Source organism: Teleopsis dalmanni, chromosome 1 (assembly GCF_002237135.1).
Source record: "Teleopsis dalmanni isolate 2A chromosome 1, ASM223713v2, whole genome shotgun sequence".
In the NCBI taxonomy this organism is placed as follows: Eukaryota; Metazoa; Arthropoda; class Insecta; order Diptera; family Diopsidae; genus Teleopsis; species Teleopsis dalmanni.
Genome location: NC_051846.1, coordinates 118169786 through 118189450, shown reverse-complemented (window position 1 = coordinate 118189450; position 19665 = coordinate 118169786). Strand labels below are relative to the sequence as shown.

The 19665-nt window shown below is 33.4% G+C and overlaps 2 protein-coding genes across 2 annotated transcripts in view; one reads left to right on the top strand and one right to left on the bottom strand.

Annotated features, from left to right (window-relative positions):
• Window positions 1-44: 44 nt before the first annotated feature.
• LOC119665701 lies at window positions 45-2144 on the bottom strand. The gene has a single exon (XM_038074936.1). It carries the CDS (start codon window positions 2142-2144, stop codon window positions 45-47), a length of 2100 nt encoding a protein of 699 aa, XP_037930864.1.
• A 15192-nt stretch (window positions 2145-17336) lies between these two features.
• Window positions 17337-19665, top strand: part of LOC119665700 (probable cationic amino acid transporter) — a 54146-nt gene continuing 51817 nt past the window's right edge. The window contains exon 1 of the mRNA XM_038074934.1: window positions 17337-17687. Coding sequence (XP_037930862.1) covers window positions 17652-17687 — 36 coding nt within the window. The 5' untranslated portion in view covers window positions 17337-17651. The remainder of the gene's footprint in view (window positions 17688-19665) is intronic.

Genomic DNA, 19665 nt, shown 5'->3' with positions numbered 1-19665 from the left:
AACCTATACTCCAGTGAAAGAAAACGTTGTTTAACTAGATGAAATCATTTTCCTAAAACATCGGGGTTGACTTTAAAAGGTAATCTTACTTGAACTCGCCCATTTTCGCTGATTGTTACTGTTTTGATGTAGTGCTGTTCGCAATTTTTCTCCTCTGCGCTGAGTTGCGGGGAGCTTATTTTGTATTCTTCTAATTCCCAAAATCGTTCAAGAAATGTATCTTCATTGTGTGATTTTTGAGTAAAGTTGCATTCAAATGATTTAGAACATAAGTCTGTACTATGCGTGCCTCCTGCTACCCAACCGAAAACAGTGTTAATTAAATATGGCATGTCTTTGCCTAACGAAATTTTGCCATCAAGTAATAAATCAAAGAAGATTTCTGCACCAATCAGCATGTCCACTTGACAAGGTCTATCGAATAATGGATCCGCTAATTGAATATTAGTAGGAATTTGAAATTTTGTTACATTAATGTAGGCTCTATGGTTTACGGAGGAAATAGATTTCGTAATTGTAAACTGAGAAGACCATTCAAAATCGGACGTGCGAGAATGCACAGTTGCATATACATTATAATTGAAATGTGTTTTCAAATTGGAAATACCAAAGACTTCTTGAGTAGAGTATTGCCATTTTAAATGCAATAATTTGGCTGTTTCCTCTGTAATAAAGTTTAATTCGGAACAGGAATCTAAAAGTGCGCGCACTGGATGCTTAAGCCCAAACTTGTCCATCACAAATACCAGAACAGTAGGAATAATTGCTCTTTTTGAAGACTGAATTAATAATGATGTTACAGCGCTGTTAGATTGTTGTAGCTGTCCTTGCTCTTGAATTGCGATACTTGGACAACTAATTGATGAATTAATCAAAGTATTTGTAAATTTGTGTAAATGAGTATGATGTGATGAACGACAAATTCTGCAACGTGATTCGAATTTACATTTTGTAACGGAGTGCCCTTTTGTCAAACAATTTATGCAGCAGCCTGCTTTCTTAACAAAGTCAAAGCGCTGAGAAACTGGCGTTGCTAAAAACGAAGGGCATTTTCCTAAAAAGTGGTCAGCTGCCTTGCAAAATTCACAACCAGATTTGACACTGAGATGCGTTTGTAATACTCTTCTTGGTACAGTATTAAAATTATTTCGTGATTTATTTTCGGAAGCGTTTATAGACTTAGCTCGTCCTTCAAGAAATTGACAACGCCGACTTAACATCTTATAACATTCGTCCCAAGAGGGCATTTTTTCAAATTCTTGCTTTTCGTCATGTGCAAATTTTGTTTCTGCATCAACTTTACTTAGGACTATATAAATTATAATAGCATTCATAACTTCTACTTCTGAGCCCAATGAAAGCAACGATGATCTTAATGCTGCAACAGTATCAATTAGTTTACGTAGAGAAGCCGGATCAGCTTTAATCATTCCTGGAATATTAAAGAGTTCAGTAATGTGGTCTAAGAATATTAATACCTTATTACCGAAACGTTCTTTCAATCGTGCCATAGCCTTTGGATAATTTTCTGCTGTAATTTGAAAGGCTTCGATGACTGCAAGTGCAGGGCCTGTAAGACATGATAATAAATAATTGAATTTATCGACATTAGATAAGGTTGGGTCATTGTGCACCAAATGCTTAAATGCTGCGATAAATCGATTGTAGTTGGCATATTTTCCGTCAAATTTTGGCAATTTTAAAAATGGTAAACGAGAATTGTGGGCAACACTGAAATTGGATGTTGTATTCATCACACTATTTTCAAATGAAGTATTACTTCGAGTTTCTTTAAGCAAATTAAGTATTTTCGCCTTTGAAACAACAAATAGCTCTTCAAAATCAGCTCTGGCATTGTCTTCTGGATTTAATTGTTCGATTTGTGATTGAATATGGCATAATTGTTTGAAATGAGATTCTAGAATTTGTAGTCGACATTCCAGAATTGTTGGATCTACTTCGTCCTTCTCCTTCTCTATTTTAGATCGAATCGAGGTCATGTTCCTTTTCACTGTTGATCGCTGCTGCTTTAAATTATTTAAATTAAGAGCAGAATTATTACTTGAATTGACTGCATTATTAGCCGTATTAGCTGCATTATTGCTTGCATTGCTGGTTGGATTGTTATCATTATCGGTATTCATTTTATTGCTAGGACACGTGTCCTGTCACGGTCGCCAATGTTTAGTCTCGAATAGTAAAACAAACGAAATGTTTGAATTCAATTGTAAATTTAATTTTTTATTAAATTATTTTCACCAAATGTAAAATGTAAAATGTATGTAAAATGTATAATTGTTTTAAATTGGAAATTTAAATTTTATAATTTAAATACAATGAATTTAGAGTATATAATTTTTGTAATTTTAACAAATGTAATTTTAACAAATGTAAAATATGTAATTTATTAACAAAAAAATTGATCATTTACTTTTCACTAAAAAAGACATCCGTAGACTTCGCGCACAGTAAAAAATGTGTCAGCTGAAACGGGAACCAACTCTCAATTCTTCAACAACACAACAGTAAAACAAAGCGCAAAACGGTCGTTTTGCTCTCTGCAAGTGCAGCGAATTTACGAAATGAATAAAATCTACATACAGTGTGGAGCAGTCAAGTTAGATGTTTTGTTTTGCTCCAACAACTTAGTTTGATATCTTAATAATATAAAAATATGAATTTCGAATAGTTTTCGTCTATTCATGAGTTCACCTGTTCAGAAATAAATTGTGTCTAAAAAAATGCTTTTCTTAATCAAATGAAAATTAAAATAAATAGAAATAAAAACTAATTTATTTGTTAAAACATGTGTTAACAAAAGTCCAAATACAATTTTCGTAATTTTTGTCGACGCCATAGTAACAGTTACTTGCCACCAGACGCGGAAAAAGGCGTATGGTGAACCATACGTTGAGTCCCATAGTAGTATAATAAGAAAGTAATGCAATATAAATTGTAGTCATTAGGTAATAATTTTAAATAATGAGTGTTCAACGAAGTCCATTAGCAACACGAAGCCAGAAACAGCTAAATCCCGAAAACAACCCAAACCCATGTGAAAAAAATTACGACACTTGTTTACACCAAAAACTAGATAGTGTATTTGACTCTTGGAGTGAACAATGCCGTACCTCACTGATAAGCTCACCACATACGCTCACGCTGGGATTCTCCCCAATATACCTGCCCAACTTCAACATGTATTACAAATAGCGTCACAGTAAGCACTGCAAACTCGATAACTAACACCTTGAATTCTACATCAACTCAGATAACCGTTTCTTCTACTCATGCCTTATCTGTGGTTCTAACAACGTCGGTAAGTTCAATCGCTAATATATCAAACATTATACTGAACGAAATGCCTACTACATCATCTGTGCACAAAGAGCAGAACAGTCAAAAAATTCTCCAAAAACATACTCAATCGAAAAGAAATACTCACTTAAAAGAAAACATATTAAGCAATTCTCTTGAAAACTCTTCAGTACAAAAAATCAAAGTTCAAAAAGAAAGTCAGAAAAGAACTGCTTCAAGTCCCAAAATTCGCCGTTCAAAAAATGCTGAACAAACTAAAAAACAAGCTAAATTAGATAGTTGCTGGCTAGACAATCCAAGCCGTTTTGTAAATAGATTTTCAGTACTAGAAATAGAAGAAGAAGAAGCTGAAGAAATGATGCAAGATGCCAAAAAGCTGCCCAAACCTCCACCAATATTCGTAGATAGGGTGAATAATATAAATCCTATCATAAATCTTTTATCCCCACAAGTAGGAAACAATTTTGAACTAAAAGTTTTAAACAACGAAAAAGTAAAGATCCAAGCGAAAACCACTGAGTCTTATGTTATATAAAACAACTCGATTCTAAAAAAATAATTGAATTTTATACCTACAAGCATAAAGATGAACGAAATTTTAAAGCTATTTTGAGAAACATGCATTCGTCTGTCAACACCGAGGACGTTAAAACAGCTTTGGCGGAAATTGGCCATAAAGCTTTAAATGTGTTCAATATGAAACACGGAGAATCGAAAAAACCACTTCCTCTCTTCATTGAAGAACTTGAGCCTCATCAAAATAACAAGGAGATCTACAGCATAAAGAATTTGATGTATTGCCATGTCACGTGTGAGCCTCCTCGTTCTAAACGGGACATTCGTCAGTGTAGTAACTGCCAAGACTATAGCCACACGAAAAGTTATTGTCGAAGACATCCGAGGTGTATCAAATGTACAAAAAATCATTCTTCGTCTCAATGTCCAATCCAAGGAAGAAGTATTGAAGTCAAATGCGTCTTATGCGAAGGAAACCATCCTGCAAATTATAAAGGTTGTTCGATCTATAAGCAGCTACAAACGGTGAAATTTCTAACCCTAAAACCCAAACCAACATCAACTACAAACAAAGAAACTGACAAAGGAAAAGACAAAGCTTCTATCGCAAGGGTTTCCAATAGAAGTTATGCTAGCGTGCTAGTGGATCAATCACCTGAATCTATTACTATTCCAAAATCTCCAGATACAATAAGCGATAGTAGTAAAGCAAATGTTAGAAAAAATCACTACGTGGATGAATGTTCTTGTCACGCTGACAACTAAATTATATCCGACAGTGAAATAAATATAATCCTCTAGAATGCGAATGGACTGTCAAAACACTGTTTAGAGCTACAAAAATTTTTAAAAGATCAAAAAGTAGACAACATGCTAATATCTGAAACACGTTTTACTTCAAAACATTATTTTAAAGTACCAGGCTATAACTTTTACCACACTATGCATCCCAATGGAACAGCTCATGGCGGAAGTGACATTTGAATTGCAACAATATCGCACTGAAGAGATTCAAGCAACCAGTATTTCAACAAAAGATTGGTGTGGCCCAATCACAATAACATCAGTATATTGTTCACCAAAACACGCAACTAAGACGGCAACATACATAAAATTCTTTAGAACTCTAGGTAACAGATTTATTGCGGGGGGAAATTTTAATGCTAAACACGTTGAATGTGGCTCTCGGCTTTCAACACCCAAAGGACGGCAGATGCTTGCGGCTATAAGAAGCGAAAATCTTTTAATTATCTAGTCTTGACAACCAACGGATCCCACGGATTCCAAAAAAATACCAGACTTGTCAGACTTCTGTGTTACTAAAGGAGTGCAACAAAATGGCACATCCTATAAATCTAGCTTTGATCATTCATCAGATCACTCTCCAGTTTTATTACGAATAAAATCGAATATACAACTTAAAGCTCAAAAATATTATCTGCACAACAAATTAACCAACTGGGATGCCTTTATTCATACACCTAAAGGGCCCATTAGACGGCATCGGCCGATGTCATCGAGCGATGTTTTCGCTTGCCATTACACAAACAATTTTTCAACAATTTTTTAAACATCACCGATGAAAACGATGTTTTCGTTTCCATCCTTTTATGCGCGTGTATACACATGAGAATTTTATTTCGCATTTTTTTGTAAAAAGTTTGGCGCAACGGCCTATTATTTAAGCTTAAAAAGATGCTCCCAACTAATTACTACATTTGCTACGATGATTAATGCATTCGAAAACGCTTGTCCCCAAACCAACATTGCAGAAAAGTCGTCGACACACTGGTGGAGTCAGGACTTTAATGTAATAAAAAAGGAGACAAGGAAAGCCTTTAATAAATACATGAGTGAGAAGAACTCAGTATCACAAGGCCAAAAAGCGTGAATTTAAGAAAGTACTACGCAACCGGAAACGGAGGTCGTGATGGAATTTCTGTTCGAGCATGAAGGGGACCTCTGAAGTAAGTCGGTTACAAAAGATGGTCACCAAAGATCCGGTCTCAAGGCTTGGTTTAATCCGAAAGAAGGATGGTACAATGACAGCGACCGTTGGGGAGTCATTGAGTACTCTTATGGACATCCATTTTCCAGGAAGTTTCAAATATGATTATCACTGGCCTTCTCCCAAAAGGGCAATGAACAGAGAGGAAAGATTTGAAGCAGAAAGGATAGTGACCCTAAATGCAGTAAGGAATGCCATCTTGACATTCGCTCCATTTAAGTCACTGGAGTTGGATGACATATTTCCAGCACTCCTGCGATGGGGAATTGATCTGCTCGCAGTTAGGCTCACGGAGATATTAACGACGTCACCGGCAACAAGGTACGTCCCTTAGGCTTGGAGAGAGTCAAGGGTGACCTTTCTCCCAAAGCCAGGAAAGAAGGATTACACAGAAGCAAAGTCATTTAGGCTAGTTAGCCTTACCTCTTTCATGCTTAAAGCTATGGAAAAGGTAATAGTTGACTATCTGGAAGGCACCACGCTAATGAAATATCCTTTAAGTAGATGTCAACATGCCTATAGGGTGGGGAGATCCACAGAAACTGCCCTGCACTAGGTCGTGAGGACAGCTGAGAGAGAGCTAACTTCAGGAGGCATTTCGATGGCATCATGATGAACATCGAAGGAGCCTTTGACAAAGCAAGCTTTGATAAATTAATATATGCTCTAGCTGACCGAGAAGTCGGTTCACTCATTATTGGATGGATAGATTTCATGCTAAGGCAAAGAGTTGTAAACCTACAAAATGGAAGACATAGACTGAGAGGCAGAGCAGTCAGAGGCTGCCCACAGGGAGGGGTACTTTCAACATTTCTGTGGAACGTGACCATAGATTCTCTACTTCAACAGCTTGACTTTAAAGGCATACAAACAATTGGGTATGCGGACGATATAGCACTGATGGTGAACGGCAAGTTCCCAGACACCATTAGAAACGTGATGAGAGGTGATCTTAAATCCGTCGAAAAATGGTGTAGGGAACAAGGCCTGGCCATCAATGCCACGAAATCAGACACTATCCTCTTCACGAGGAAGAGAAGTCTGTCAATGGAGCCCTTACAACTTTTCGATAATAACATTTGCATATCAAAGTCGGTGAATTATCTAGGTGTTGTCCTAGATAATAAACTGGCTTGGAATGAACATGTGGATGAAAAGATCAGAAAAACGAAAAGTTCCCTATTTCAATGTAAGAGAGTGTGCGGAATACGATGGGGGATATCCCCAAAATCGATGCACTGGATCTATACGATGATGGTCAGACCTATTATAACATATGCGCCAGTTGTCTGGTGGTGTAAAGCCATCCAAAAGGCAATAAAAATGAAGTTAGATAGAGTCCAGCGACTAGCCTGTGTTGGAATAACAGGGGCTATGCGCACTACACCAACACCGGCGTTAGAGGCGATGCTAGGTTTGCTTCCGGCAGCAATTCGTATAAACCGGAGCTCCACGTGGAACAACTTTGGAAAATTGGTGGGTCATCGCAAAATTCTTGACCTCGTCCAGACCATGGTCAAGGAAACACAGATGCCATTGGAGAGTATGAGGAGAGCTTATGGGATAGAAATGTCCTATAGAACACTAATAGTCGACGGCCTTCTACATGATGAATGTAAAAGAAATGACATATGCATATTTACCGATGGCTCCATGATAGATGGCAGAGCTGGTGCTGGGGTTTACTCGAAAGAGCTAAATCTAACTTGCACTCTACATCTAGGAATATATGTCTCCGTCTATCAGGCGGAACTTATGGCAGACTTACATGCTCTGGATCACCTATTAGATTGTCAGGTGTATCAGAAACAGTTTCTGATAGCGCTGAACAATCCAGCAGTTATCAAAAGCATGCAAAAGACATACATAGCTAAGAGCTTAGTTCAAGAATGTGTAACGAAGCTTATGGAATGTGCTCATGGAAATGGGGTGACGGTCATATGGGTTAAAGGACACATCGGTATTGAGGAAAACGAGAAAGCAAGGATCAAGTCATAATTTCTGTGGCCCAGAACCCAGAATACCACTAAGTTACAACATGACGGCCTATGTCTAAAAGTGGCTAACCTCACTTCATCTTAATAGATGGAGAGAGTTGAGCACTTGCAGACAGACCAATCTCATGTTACCGAAACCGTGGGCCAGGGAAGCGATAAAAGTGCTTAGCAACTCGCGGAGCTGACCGCACTAATTACTGGACATATCAACTTCAAGTATCACCTCAAAAAGATAACTCTTGCTAAGGAAGACACTTGCAGACTATATTTAGAAGAAAAGGAAACAGCGGTGCATATATTGTGCCAATGCCCAGCAATGCCAAGTAAGAGGAAGACTGTCTTGGGATACCATTTGGTTTGGTGACGACTTGGCAGGAAACCTCAAGCTAAATGAGATGCTTGCATTAACAAAAGATGTTGTTATACTCTTCACTAACGACTTGCCTACTACCATTGGTACTTACATTGGAAGTTTTGCTAATGATACTGTGATAATGGCTTCAAACGAAAATCATCAGTTAGCATCCAACAAACTTCAGCGAGCGCTAGATGACATTTCCCAGTAGCTTTAAACCTGGAGAATAAATGCAAATGAGTCTAAGTCTGCACAAATAACATTTACAATGAGAAGGAAAAATTGCCCACCGGTACGCCTTAACGATATGTTAATCCCTCAATCTACCCACGCGAAATATTTAGGAATACACTTTGACACGAAACTAACTTGGAAGCACCATAATTTTACAAAATGAAAAGCACTTGGCATCAGACTGTGGAAGCTCTACTGGATACTGAACAAAAGTTCAAAGCACTCAGTCGAAAATAAACTTCAAACCCATCTCGATATATGGCATTTCACTCTGGGGAACTGCTGCATCTTCAAATATGAGATTATCCAACGTTTTCAATCAAAAACCCTTAGATTAATCTTAAATGCTCCTAGATATATAACGAATGAATGTATACATCGCGATCCTTATCTTAACATTCCCGTAGATAAGGATGTTATAAAAAGCCAAGCCAATAAACACAAAAAACGTATGCTACATCATCACAACCACTTTATGAGTAGAATGATAGCAGAAAGAAGAACGTTCACACGCCTCCACAAACAAACCCCACTGGAACTTTAATGTGTCCGACTTCAACAGACGGATGTGCTACTGAGCACAGTCCATTCAAGCTCACAAAAATTTTAAGTATTTAGTCACTTTTAAATATTGTTTTTTGTCTATTCCGAATTGACAGATCGCAATATCAGAAAATAAATTTAACAAAAAAAAAAAACAAAAAGGTGATGAAATCAAATGAGACTAATCTCTCTAATAAATATCATACTCTTCTGATTTACTTAAATTTATGTTTTTTACAATGCATAATAATATAAGTCTGTTTTGATATTTGATTGCTGGTTGAGTTCGTCTGAATTTGATTGTTTTATGCAAGGCTTGCATTTGTTCATGCTAAAAGATCTGTCTGTAAATAAAATTATAATGTCGTACATAAGATATGTAAGAAATTAGGAACTATTGCAGTTGTTGACAATTGGAGCGAAGATGACTCATTAGTACCAAATGACACTCCTCAACCTATTGAAATGGTACTATGTTTGCCACCTAATAATGTTGTTGGTAAATCGGAGAATGAAATAATTGCCGACGATGAAATTCAAGAAACATTACATGGATCTTTAGCCCTTTGAATGAAGTGGCCGGATAGAATTTTGTTACCCTTTTTTGAATTCCGTTTGTCTGATTGTGAGAGAGTATTTAGGCACTATTGAAGTTGTATATGAATCAAATGCACAAGATTATGGTGGTCTTGTAGAAATACCTGAGTCGAAACTATTCACATTGGAACTTGTAAAATCAATACGTTTCAGTTATAAGCTATGAACCCTTTCTTCGAATAGTGGATATATCTTCCAGTTTCTGTCATATTCCGGTCCAACTGATAAATGTAAGAAACAATAGGGAATCGGTGCATTTGTTGTAAAGAAATTATTTAGTCATTGTGAGCATCTATTGCAACATACTGTATGATACCGTTGAACCCATAGTAAATGTGCAACACTATAGCAGAGAGAGAAAAAAATGTTGGTGTCAGACAGCCTCAAGTTATCAACAGCTACTACCGACACATGGGCGGCATCAATTTACATGACAATGGAGTTGTTAACTATCGTATCGGGAATAGAAGCAAAAAGGGGTGGTGGCCATTATGGGTACAGTGTTTGGATAGCGCTGTAGTAAACGCTTAGAAACTACATTGCTTTGTCGCTGCTTCTGCCAACACAAAACCGATGCCTCAGTTAGACTTCAAGAATTTCATTGCCAGAAACCTTCTTGCATCAGAAAACTCAATTTTCATTACAGAAGTTACCGCTTATGATGATTTGAAAAAGAAAAGTCATAATGCAGTAGAAGATGTTTATCTTCCGGGAAATTTATCACGTGTAACCGGTATACACGCTCCCATAAAAACTCAAAATCGCCATAGCTGTATTGTTCGTACACCAAACGCCACAGTTGTTATATATAAAAAGTGCCATTTAAATGGTCATGTAGAAAATTGCTTTAAAATTTTCTATGAAAATAAACAATATTACATTGATCTTAGACAACGACGCAAGTAAGCTTATTTTTTTTTTACATAATACAACTCATATGTAATACTTCAAATATATTTTTGATTAATAAATATTTGAAAAGTATAAAACATTGAATTTTATACTTACGTGTACTTTACACAACTTACAATGATACTTACTTCACTATAAAAGTAACTAAATACCATATTTGCGAACTAAACACATATAAAAATATTTGTACTATCGAAGAGAGAAAAATATATTACGGGTCCCAACGTGTGAATATATTTAACTTAAAATTTTGAACATGCTTGGTACTTAATGGGTTAAATTAATGTTTAGACAAAACTTGTGCAACTTTTCTGAGAGTGGTGTATAGAAATTGTTTTACTGCCAACAACAATAAAATTGATAAATGTTATATAAAGAGAAGAGAAATAAAACATTTACAATTTATTGTAAAACAATAAAAATAAATAAATTTAATAATAACAAATTTTTTAATTACTGTTATACAGTGGAAACGAATCAACGGTCAATCAAATTATTTGTGTTCTAAAAAAAACATATTGATTGTTATTATCGTCAGCTTGTCTATGGGATCAAGCAAATACCCACTCCTTTCTTTTTCTTTTAAAATTGCTGTTCAATTTTACAATAACAATAAATAAAAAAAGAACTACAACGGTGTTTTTTATTTTAATACACTAGGGAACCACAATATATCTTTGCTGATGAGATGTCAGTAGGAGCACTCCTTACGGAGATGTTCTCTCTCCACTCTTATGACTGGCAGCAATAAATCAATTGCTTGTGAACATGAATGTGGGAAGTCGTGTAGCGGCAAATTCATCAGTCACTCTTTTGAAGGCTTCGATCTTTTAAGTCAATCTCGACTTAGGCACTCGTCATGAGTGGTTAGCGGTTAAATCGGCAAAAACAAAAGAAATATAATATATATAGGAAATATATACGAAATATAAATTTCAAATTTTCATCTACATACGTAAAATAATGTCAAGCAGAAGCTAAGCGTGAGTGCAATATATTGAGGTCTCATCCTTTATTAGAACCTCAACACATACGGTATTGCAAAAAGCTCTTATTTTCTTTATTAAAAAACAACTTAACAAAACAAAGATGATTAGAATATAACATGGTGCAGAATTTCGTATATCTGTATGGGTGTAAACATATATGTCATTAAATGTAACTACAACATTAGACAAGATACTACCACTGAAATTATTCCAGAAAAGAACATACTAGCGTCAAGGAAGTTATAAATTAAAAATAAATTTAAAGAACTAATGAACTGAATAAAATTTTATGTTTGATATAACATAAAATATTACCAGCCTTATTTTTTTTTTAAAACAAAGGAAAAAGCATGTATTAGCGCTAGATAACATCTGTGAAACTGTTAAATAAACGAATTTTTTTCAATTTTTGCAAATAAAAGTAAGACTACCACAGCATAAAAACTATACATTTTTGTTGGTTTTCACTTGCATTACTGTGGTGTTTATAACATTAGTTTTTAAAAACGATTATCTTTGTTTTTATATTTAATTAAAACACATTCATTATTTTTAATATATTTTTTTATTAAATAATTATTAAATAATTAAAATTAAATAATTAAATAATAAATAATTAAAATTATTAAATAATTGCTTATTCACTTAGACTTAGACTCTTGCATCAGGCTCCATGTATTAGACCCTTCTGTAAGACTGATTTACAATTTTCGTCTAACATCGAACAACAGTTCGGTTTCTAAAATACATTATCTTACATTTAATTATTTACTTTATACACTTAAGTTTTTTTTTTTATATATCTTATTTTTTTTTCTTAATATATCTTACTTCAATATACCTACGTCATTGGTCAACAATATAATTTCTTAACTGTTGACTCACATATGGTGACCAACTCTAAAAGAGGGCAAATCATATTGCATGACAATTGCTTGCAATATGATCTTGCACAACACATGACACATTTTCTTATGTTCTAGATTCCGAAGTCTAAATTGCGAAGCACATGCGGAAGTAATTATACTCGCTTGTACTGAAACGTTTGTCATAAAGCAATGACAAATCAAAGGAGTCGAATTTCCAACTCATAAATTATTTTGCTTTGCAATTTCTGGGATATAAATATTAATTTCAACTGTTTTGGGTTAAATTCTCAGATCATCATATCGCACACAGTGAATTGCGGGTGGTCATGGTCTGATATGACACTACAATTGGATATTTATTATACCGTCCCTTAAAAGAAATCCATACAATCCATTTAAAAATAAAAACGAGTTAATAATAAATATGATTGCGAAAATTAATTCAAATGAACGTATTTATGGCGATCTGCAACAAATTTAAATGAAGTTATGAGTATATATTTTCTTTTTCAACCCTTTTTCTTTATAGTCTCTACATAAAGAATAGACGCAATAATTTTTGATATCTTTCTACAAATGCAATTTCCAGTTGTTTTTTCTGCACACTACTGAATATAATTTCAATGAAAGCGATTAACGAACTTGTTGGCTATTCAAAAAATAAGAATAGCTTGATGAAGATTTGCATCATGCGTGAGAAGATCGAACCAAATGGTGTAGGAAAAATAATGCCTTCATTCTTCAATGAGCTGCTGTAAAGGTTTGATATGCTTATAAGGAATTAACTTCTTATACCTTAAATGAACTTATATGAATATCTTAAATGAATTTATACTGCTGATTTTATGTTCTGTTTATTTTTAGATTTTAATTTCAATTTAGATCAAACGTTACAATGTGCTAATAGGTCTCAGTAAAAGGAAAAGTCATTATTTTACTATCGTAAATGGACAGTAATACATTTGTAACTTCAACAAAACAAATAATTTTCTTTCTCAAAAAAACAAAGGGCGATGAGGAAACAATCGATAAAGTGATCTTCGTAGAGTGGTCGATTTGTGTAAAAATTAATTAAATTTATTGAACTTACTATATAATTTTATATTAACTTCAGCACTTTGAAAGTTATAGCAACTAATTCAGAGTAAAACTAATCTCAGAGTCGCTAATCACTATTACTAAGTATAGCACACGTGAATACTCTAAAACGTGAGCATCCCAAAACGTGAACAACCTTTTGTGTGCAAGTCAATTAACGTGAACACGTCAATAAAGTTCTATAACCGCAAAATTTACCAGTTGGAATTTCGTCTTTACATAAGCGTTTCGTTTTTGGCTACGTAAAAATAAGTTCGAAAAAACCTATATGCTTAAAACAAAAAGCTGAAATTCTCGATTTTTTACAAAAATAGCGAAAAAAATATGCTATTAAATATAAGACAACTGATTTTAAAATGCGTAAACCGAACTTTTTTTGAGTGTGGAAAAGAAAAATCATGCGTGCTTCAGAGCTGCTTCTTCTTCAAATATCTGGCGAAAAACTAAAGCTAAAATTGTTGAATTAGCGTTGTGTAACGATCAGTTAAATAATGCTGATAAGTCCGGCTTATTTTGGAAACTTCTGACAGATAAAACGTAAGTATCCAGTTTGGAAGAGAGTGCCCCAAATGTAAAGTTGGAATCACATTTTTGTGTTGTTCAAACGCCACTGGATCTCATAAACTTAAAATTTTGATAATTAGACTAAAAACCCACGCTGCTTCAAAAACTTTTAGTGTCTTACTAACTATAAAAGTTCAAAATCCGCCAGGTGAAATCATTTTTTAAGAGAGAAATGCTTGATAATCAAATCTCTTCTCCTGATCGACAATGTCTCTTCCTATCCAAATGAAGCTAAACTGACGACGAAAGATGAGTAAATTTTGGTAATGTTTATGCCACCACAAGTTACTCCCCTCATTCAACCGATAGATAAGAATGCAATAAAAATCACGAAGCCACACCACAGAAACAACTTTCTTGCTTCAATAACAGCAATGCAATCTGATTTGCTCGAGTCTATGAAGAAAATAACATTAAAAAATGCTATAAGTCTTTTGGTAGGCGCTTGGAATCGTGTCGGCAAAATAACCCTAACAAAGTGCTGAAACAATGTTTTAAGTTTTGTGATAACTGATGATCTCGAAAATAGCGAAGATTTGCGATCATAAAATAAAAATGGAAAGATGAACTTTTCTCCTTGATGTACAACACTATAAATCTTCTTAACAGTTTAAATGCTAAGGTTTGTTCGTGAGCGTAGACATGCAATATGTGACTTATTAAAAGTTTTGCTCTTTTTAACAATTTCAGAGTGAATGTACGTTATCCAATACTCAGGAATGGAATGAAGATATTGAGAAAGATAACACGGATGATGATATTGAGCGTGACGACAAATGCGACGAAGAATGCATCTCAGAGGCACCGCAAAAAATTAAACCAAGTGGAGCAGTTGGAGTTTTCAACAAAGTGGTACAGTCAGCCAGCCATGAAATGATATGATATGATGAAGATGATATGAATTTACTTAGAAGTGTAAGGAAGAAAGCTGTGGGTTAATTATTAGAAGAACAGAAGCCCCAAAAAAGATTGACTTTTTTCTAATAAAAAGTTTTCATAAACTTCATTTCATGCCGTGTCTCTCAAGTACAAATTAATATGTACAACAATAAAATGTGAATTTAAATGTGTAAATATATATATATTTTTGTTATGTATCAATAAACAACATACATGGATTATGCTATTACTGCACGCCAATATGCATTCATTGTGCAATCGACGGATTTATGAAAAACTGAAGGCGCACCGACACATACATACGTGTGAGGTCAATGTGCAACGTGCAATCTACGTGCCGCTGAATACAAGCGCTCAAAGCAGAAGATATGTTGTATCAGCACAATGTGACTTTTTGTTCCGACTGAAGCAAAATTAAACGGCATAAAAAAAAATAAGAAGCAGCGGTGCAGGTGTTTATCGAGCACTCAGTGTGTGAAGTAGTGTCGCAGTGTCAAAACGTAACAAAAACGACAAGACGTTAAAAATAAGAACACAATAAGAACAAGTACCACAAATACCAACAACAAATATTATATACCGATGCGCTACACAAAACCTTCGATCATTTGAGTATAAATAAGCGCGCATAGTACAAGCAAAATCCCTTGTTGGGAAACTCTCAAAAGTAGTATTACGACTTTGTGAAACAAGTCAGTAGAAACGTAGTCAAGGTATTATAGTTTTATACATCTTGACTAGTAATCTTAGTAAACGTCAAGGTAGTTACTTACATTTTGACTAGTAATCTTAGTAATATGTCAAGGTTGTTTTATACATCTTGACAAGTAATCTTAGTAATACGTCAAGGTAGTTACTTACATCTTGACTAGTAATCTTAGTAATACGTCAAGGTAGTTACTTACATCTTGCCTAGTATTCTTACCTATGTCACGTCAAGGCAGTTGAATACATCTTGACTAGTAAACTTAGTACTACGTCAAGGTAGATACATAAATCTTGACTAGTAGTTTGATATTCAAGAATGCAACATAAAATTCTTATTTTTCAGTTAAGAACTCACAAGAAGAATGCCATCTGTCCGAAAGCACAATAACAATGCCTGGATCAATTATCAAAACCCCAAAAATTCTCATAGGAAACAAACACATTTAATAATAATATATTGCAGTTACAAAAAAATACCTTGTTCTTTTGATTATAATTATTATAATTTTATTTTAAATATAATTTTAAATAAACAAACGAATAAATTATATTTAATTGTCTTTGACTTCTGAAAATAAAAATTATATTGCAACGACCCATGGTCAACGGCTAAGTATACCTCAGCATTATCAACGAACGAAAACGTGTCGTTACAATATCCAATTATTCGCACAGTTTGTAAAAATCTCACTGAATAATAGTTATAAAAGGAAGAAATGAAAAGCAAATATTAGTGAAAAGTAAATCTCATCAAATAAAGAAGGCTAGTTAAAATGAATATAAATTAGAAATGAAATAAATTAAACAACAAATATTAAAAAGCGGAGGAAATAACGAATGAACTCATTAGTGACAACAACTACTACCAATTCAGCCATATCAGTCAAACATTTCCCATTGCACATACCGATAATAACGTCGACCAACAACAACAACAACAGCTACATTCACAGCAACAGCAACCGCAGCAGCGACAGTGACACTACATATTCCGTAACAAGTTTTCAATAAAAAATCTAAAAACTAAAACAGCATGTGTATTCTTTTGGGTGACAGGTGTCACAACAGTTTATTCTGGTTTGAAACTCAAAAACTTGAGCAATTTGACAATTAGTTCACGCTTTCAAGAGTGTACTGTATATAAATGTCAGTTTTGTATTTGAACACTCATTTCAGTTTAAGTAATCTATAGTTAAATAATACATTCGTTTAATATATTTTAACAAAATGTTCATTTATTAATATTTATAATTAATAATAATATTAATTTTCAATAAATTAATTCATTTACTTTATATACCATATGACTCACATAGGCATAAATGGACATATGTGTGTATATTAGGTGCTTCTTTAAATGAGTGGAAGAGATTATGCGTATCTCAAATAATCGACTATAACAGGATACAAACATTTTTGTAATGAAGGATTTTTCCACTTTTTCTTCTCTTTTGCCGACTGTAGTAAATCGGTGAAAACTTTTCATTTTTTAGGGGTGTTAGTGCTGAATACCCACCAACGCATTTATTGTAACCCAAATCTCCTTAGCAGGGGTAAAAAGCTTTTTCAAAAAGCTTTTGAAGCTATACATACGTAAAATTGCAACTATTCACTACTAAAAAACGATTATTAACGCAGACTGCGAGTTCATTTAGTTTTAATTCGCTAATATTTGTGAATATAATTTACAAACTATTGCATTAGTGTTGACGTGTTTGAAATTAGTCTTAACAGAAAAAAAGTTGAATTAATAAGTTGTTACATGTTTTAAAAATATTTGAAGAGTGAATAAACGAAATCGTAATAAAAATTCGACAATGGATAGCAAACTTGCTTATATCGACAAATGATTATATTTTAAATAAAAAGCAATGAAAGGGGAAACTGTTGAATGTAATATGACGTTGTTTCACAAATTCATCTAAGCGAAATTTACTTGCAAAAACGCGGAAAGCTCGTATTTTTTTCCAATAACAAAAATTTATTTAAAAAACTACTAAATTTCTCTGTTTAAAAATTTTATACTAACTAGGAAATCAAAATATGAAGCCATCAGATTTTTTACAATTAGCGGAGAGGGTAAATATCAATGATTTATTTATTATAATTTACACCCACGTATCCTGAAGAACCAGATCTTCGATCAAAAAAAATAATGCGTCGAACTGGTAAGAATCGGTTGACTCGTAAATGTATATAACTTAAAGTACCCATTTTTTGTTAAAAACGGTTCACTTGTGTGTACTTGCATTTCACAATATCTTTCAACTTCAAGTACCTATCGTAATTTTATACGACTTTTATTTCCTTGACTGTTGTATATCAAATTAAATTATTTTGTGAATAAAACAATTATCTAGGGCCATTTAAACTATCACATATATCCATTTATAATATCTCTTTCGCTATTCTGATACTCAAATTAGAATGTTATTAATGCGAAAATATTAAGGATACCAAAAGTTCCTTTACCTTTTTGATTTTTGATGAAAGCTTTTGTACAGGTTCTGAACACAAACACATTAATATGTACAAAACATATACAAACAATTAGTGTACACAAACTGATTGTGTATTTGTATCTATGCTAAATAAGAGTCCTGTGTAATTGAAAGACATATATTTATATATATATATATATATACAGTGTTGTGCATAACAAAAGCAACCAAAATTTGCCCATCAAATAAATAAGTTTTTTGTCTACTTTTTACTTTTCATTCAAAAACTTAAATACACAGTTTTATTTGTTATTGTATTAGCTATTATAAAAAAACAACAAAATCTACAATTCTAAATAACGGGTTAAATAATTCACAAAAATAATGAGATATTGCGAAATGCGGCTGTGCAGAACAATAGCAACTTTATTTATTATATTAAATTTTTGTATTATTTTTCTAAATTTTGTATAAAGTCCTTTCCTTTTTATTACTTGGGCACTTCTACGGGTCAAAGGTGATATTAAATTGTTAATAAAACTATTTGGAATTTTACACCATTCATCTTTCATGACCTCAAGCATTTGGATACTTTTCGACCCCCAAAGCGACGTTTAAGAATACCAAAATGTTCTCAATTGAATTAAAATCAGGTGTTTGGGCAAAAAACAGTAGACAAAAAACTTATTTATTTTATTTATTTGACTGAACTAATCTTCTTGATACTTTCAGATCATATTTATATAGTTTTAAGGCGAAACATAGGCCATTAAATCATTCGATATTAGTTAAAATTTTAACTTAAATAATAAATTTAATAATTTCTGTTTCAAACTGTCCGACAGTTTGAATGATACTGATTTCTGTTTTGTTTATTTTTGTGTATATTGTTCGAACTTTTACGAAGTAGCAGAAATGACAGATATAATAGAAATTTTATATGTTAATTGAAATAAATTGAAAATTGGTCAAAATATTATTTTTTAATAAATGCATTTATGTTAATAATGTTAAACTCAAATAAAATTATAGTTTTCATTATGTATTTGAAAGAAATAGTAATTTCATATGATATTTAATTTCACCAAGTTTTTACTATAGATTTATTAAAAATGAAGCATTTATTTATTGCATTTATGCAATATAAAAAAATATTCAGATAAGGCTAAAGTACTTCAAAAATGTCACATCATTGTTTGGGATGAAGGCACAATTTATTATTGGATAGATGTCAGCTAGTCGGTTTAGTTCGTTAATTTATTCTTAACATTATTTTATATTTGAATTTCTGATGAAAGATTGAAGACCTTTACTTGCTGCCTCGCTGTTAATAAAAATGACAACACTACATCTGTCCTTGATATGGCTTGCAATTAGCCGACTTGCTTCCTTAATTGCTAAAACTTTAACCTGAAAAACCGTGTACTCATTAGGTGGCCTAAGGGAGGTGCAGTCCATTTTCCAGCCATTTATAAAGATTGACACATCAATGTTCTGCTCTTGCTTGTAGAACAATTGGTTTACAATATATAGGAACGGTTATTTGTTGTTCTTTGTGGGTAACTGTTAAAGAGAAGGTGTAATAATCAATATTACATTTAAAATTGGTAAGGAAA

Bases quoted from the DNA above. Each gene is read 5' to 3' on its own strand.
- LOC119665701 (XM_038074936.1), bottom strand. From the start codon at position 2,144: ATGAATACCGATAATGATAACAATCCAACCAGCAATGCAAGCAATAAT.